At 32.5% G+C, this 4,050-nt stretch overlaps 1 protein-coding gene across 1 annotated transcript; it reads right to left on the bottom strand.

The window, feature by feature from the left end:
* Positions 1-310: 310 nt before the first annotated feature.
* Positions 311-3,595, bottom strand: LOC114366851 (septum-promoting GTP-binding protein 1-like). Its single transcript, XM_028323864.1, has 6 exons — positions 3,101-3,595; positions 2,019-2,139; positions 1,769-1,865; positions 1,621-1,660; positions 1,149-1,232; positions 311-723 (listed from the first exon to the last, which is right to left on the bottom strand). The coding sequence occupies exons 1-6, from the start codon at positions 3,524-3,526 to the stop codon at positions 559-561; spliced, it is 933 nt and encodes a 310-aa protein (XP_028179665.1). The 5' UTR covers positions 3,527-3,595; the 3' UTR covers positions 311-558.
* Positions 3,596-4,050: the final 455 nt, after the last annotated feature.

Raw genomic sequence — 4,050 nt, 5'->3', positions numbered from 1 at the left:
TCACACTACAACACTTCTTCACATGGTAACACTTCATTCAACTCCTTGTTGGTCAAAACCCTCCATCGATCAGATACCTTCGTAGGTAGTTCTTTCCAAGACCTCGACAATTTGTTTCGGCTGCTTTCAGGATCAATGACTATCACCACAAACCAACACAAGATTTTTTAGCATGCTTTATCCTCACTCACACGCTTTTTGGGAAACTTTCTAGAATGTCATTCATCCCATAACTAATACAAGCCAAGCATGTTTAATGGTGTAGTTCTTAAGTGATAGGCTATTGAAAAGTAGATACATCTTATTAGTATAAGTAGTATCAATTAATTTCTTTAAGTTATCATCAATTGCACAGTCTCATACATGTATAGGATCTCTCATTCTAATGTGATTTGATCTAGTTGTTACATGATTAAAATGGCCTAAGGAAAATATGTGAATTAGGTTCTTAAGTGATGAACTCTACAACAAAAGAGTAATTAATATGAGTGGATCTCTTCTTTTTTTTTTCTTTTCTTTGTCCTGCTATTTACATATCAAATCAATGTAAAGTACATTTCAAAAGTCAATTGTGGGTTCTCCTAGTGTCAGATTTCGTTCCACTTTCCATGGCAAGTTGAAGAGCTTGGCCATGATAAACTTGAAGATTTTGTTGACATTTATGTTGTGGCTTGCACTTGAGAAGAAAAGAGTAGCTTTCATTGCCCTTGCATAAGCCCTTGCCTGGATGCACTATCACCAAGTTAAATTTTGAACAAAGCTTAAGATAGAGAAAGCAACACATTATTTAAACTTATGAAGTTTGAACATTAGTAATTACCAAGTTAAATTTTGGAACAATGCTTAAAGATAGAAAGCAACACTTTATTTAGAGTAATGAAGTTTGAACATCAATTATTAATCTAGCTTTAATCAATAAATAGGCCTTAACGCGGAAATAGATAAAATTTGGTAAATGTCCAGTGCCAAGATTCCAAAGAAGACTTCAAGTCAACGAAGACATTCTTCAATTTCACACGTCAATCAAGGGCTAATGGTTTGTTAATGCATTTATGAGAGAAAATGTTCATAACAAACAAATCAGTCACTAGAATGAATGATTTAAGAGAAAAGAGCTTCTAAATCTTCTAGTTAGCAATAATTATTACCTGTGTTACAATTGTCCATTGCACATCTGGGGGGAGTTTAACAAAATCATCAAATTTGGTTCCTATTAGAATGGGAATTGCAGTCTGCAAGTGAATAACATGGACATCAGAAACTACAAAAATACAAATTAAGCAGCCAAATTAAGGTTAATTGCATTAATGGCATTGATTAAATTGCCATTTTGGCATATAAAACAATTACTCCGCTTAACAATATCAATAATCAATGCCGTTTTTTATTTGGTGTTAATGAAAAATTGACACCATGTATGTGTCCTAAATCATAATGGTCATTAAAGCTTTATGAAAAATAATGCATGTGCCCTGTCCTTATGTACTATTTCTTCAGAGCTTTCCCATGTGAAAAGAATTTGCAACTAACTCTAATCAGTGAAGGTATTAATTATCTGTACCACACAATGAATTCTTGTAATTTGAAAACCATTCACCATGTGAAATTGAATTTTGGTACCTGATTCCACTTTCTTGCTTTACTGTACCATCCAACAACACTGCAAAAAAACACCCAAAGTAAAAAATAAAGAAGTAAATATCTTTGCATTTCCTACCAAAAAGTTGGAACAGAAATTGAACACATAGACCATGAAGCTAACAGCTACCTATTCAGTGTACACCGACTGGTGAGATCAAACATAATCAAAATTGCAACTGAATCTTTACAAGCCATTGGAATTTGACAAATAGAACCTGGGTCACCTATATACATCACAGCAAAGAATACCTCATCAAAACTTTACTCAAAACTACAAACCCAGAAAAGCCATAAAAGAACATTTGAAAATTATAATTAAAAAAATGAAAAATTAATAAACATATTCGGAAAGGGAAAGTGAAACCAAATTCAGTCACCTGCAACATCCCATATACTAAACGAAATCCTAGCTCCTTGAACAAATAAAGTTTTGTCCATCAAATTAAGTCCCTTCATCTGCAAGCTCCTCTTTTCTTGCTCATCCCCTACATACTTGATCTGAGAATAAAACACACACATAATAAAAGAAGAACAATTACAAAAAAATTAATGAATTAGTTACAAATTTTGGCAACAAAAATGACTTTTTCAATACTAATTCAGGGGTCTAAAAGTTTTTTTAAAAAGTCATCTTTTTCTTGTAGTTGAAACTTGAAACTAGTACTATACATGACCAAGTATAAAAAATTACTCCTAATGAAAAATAGAAAAACAACCAATACTCATTTTAGATTAATGAAAAATGAATCAAAAGCTAGGAAGAAATTAAATTAAAACTTAAACCTAGTACTACAAAACGAGTTTTTCCAATATGGCAAACACCAACAGCCATTTTAGAAGAATGATAAATGAAACAAAAAGCTAGGAAGAAATTAAATTAAAACATAAAACTAGTACCACAAAACTAGTTTTTCCAATAAAGCAATCACCAAGAAAAAACAACCAACACCCATTTTAGATTAATGAAAAATGAAACAAAAGCTAAGAAGAAATTAAATTAAAACTAGTTTTTCCAACATGTCAATCACCAAGCAAAAACAACTGATACCCATTTTAGATTAATGAAAAATGAATCAAAAACTAGGAAGAAACTAAATTAAAAATTAAAACTAGTATCACAAAACTAGTTTTTCCAACATGACACAATCACCAAAGAAAAACAACTAATACTCATTTTAGATGAATGAAAAATGAAATAAGAACTAGGAAAAATTAAATTAAAACTAGTACCAGAAAACTAGTTTTTCCTACATTAATCACCAAGCAAAAACAACCAACACCCATCTTAGATGACTGAAAACAAAAACTAGGAAGAAATTTAATTAAAACTTAAAACTAGCACCACAAAATAGTTTTTCCAACATGAATCACTAAGCAAAAACAACTAACAACCATCTGAGATGAATGAAAAATGAAACAAAAGCTAAGAATAAACTAAATCAAAACTTGAAACTAGTACCACAAAACTAGTCTTTCCAATATGGCAATCACCAAGCAAGCTGATCTTGAGGTTGACCAAATCAGAGTCAGAGTCACAAGGGATGGTGGTGGTAGTGGTGGTGAAGGGGTGTCCATGCAAGGAGCCGCCTCCACCGTTGACGGTGGCCGGCGGTGGAGGGTCACGGAGGGGCAGCCTGAGGTAAGAAGGCCTTCCAAGAGAGCAGAGAAGGATCCTGTCCCAAATAAAACGACCAAGAAAGGACATGCTATGGAACAGGTTGCAGCGGACATTGACATGATGATGAACCATTCTGTTGCATAGTTGTTGAGTAGTAGTCGTTGTTATTCTTCTTCTTCTGCTCCTGCCAATGATTTTGGCCATGAAAAAAGTGTGGTTTTCTTCTGCTTCTCTGTTTCTGCCTCTGCCTTTTTTCTCAATGTTCATTCATAATAACTCTCTCCATTGCTTTGAGTTGTGCTGCGTGTGCCTTTACTTAGTTTGGTCCCATCACGCAGGCATATATTCTTGTGCATTCAATACTATATGTTTAAATTATTAAGTTCTTCATATGATATGTCTATTTCTATTTAGTAGAATTTGTACGTTGAAAATTGAAATTCTCTTGTGTTTGACAGTGACATCCTCTGTTGAAGGGAATAAAGCTTTTCTTATTGCTTTTGTTTTTTAATTTCGAAGGCTTAAACAAGATATAGATCGAACTTTTTCGCCGCTTTAATCCGAAAATTTCTTTATAATGCTATGGAAAAAAATTACTTATGCTTTATTTGGTGTATTCTCACTAGAAATACATAAGAATCAAAACATAACATCATGTCACATTTTAAAAAAATTATAAATATACACATATTTTTCTTTTATTTCATTTTTATCTTTGTTTCTGTTTTTAATTATATTACTTGTTATTTCTATCACTTTTTTCTTGTTCTTTTTGTCGTTCTGTTTGTCTC

Source organism: Glycine soja, chromosome 9, assembly GCF_004193775.1.
Source record: "Glycine soja cultivar W05 chromosome 9, ASM419377v2, whole genome shotgun sequence".
Taxonomy (NCBI): domain Eukaryota; kingdom Viridiplantae; phylum Streptophyta; class Magnoliopsida; order Fabales; family Fabaceae; genus Glycine; species Glycine soja.
The sequence above is the reverse complement of the archived record's forward strand: the minus strand, read 5'-3'. Positions and strand labels throughout refer to the sequence as shown.

Bases quoted from the DNA above. Each gene is read 5' to 3' on its own strand.
- LOC114366851 (XM_028323864.1), bottom strand. From the start codon at position 3,526: ATGAACATTGAGAAAAAAGGCAGAGGCAGAAACAGAGAAGCAGAAGAA. The intron at 1,233-1,620 runs GTACCAAAATTC...ATTCACTTGCAG, and splicing joins AAGCAAGAAAGTGGAATCAG to ACTGCAATTCCCATTCTAAT. The intron at 724-1,148 runs GTAATAATTATT...TAGTGCATCCAG, and splicing joins AATGGACAATTGTAACACAG to GCAAGGGCTTATGCAAGGGC.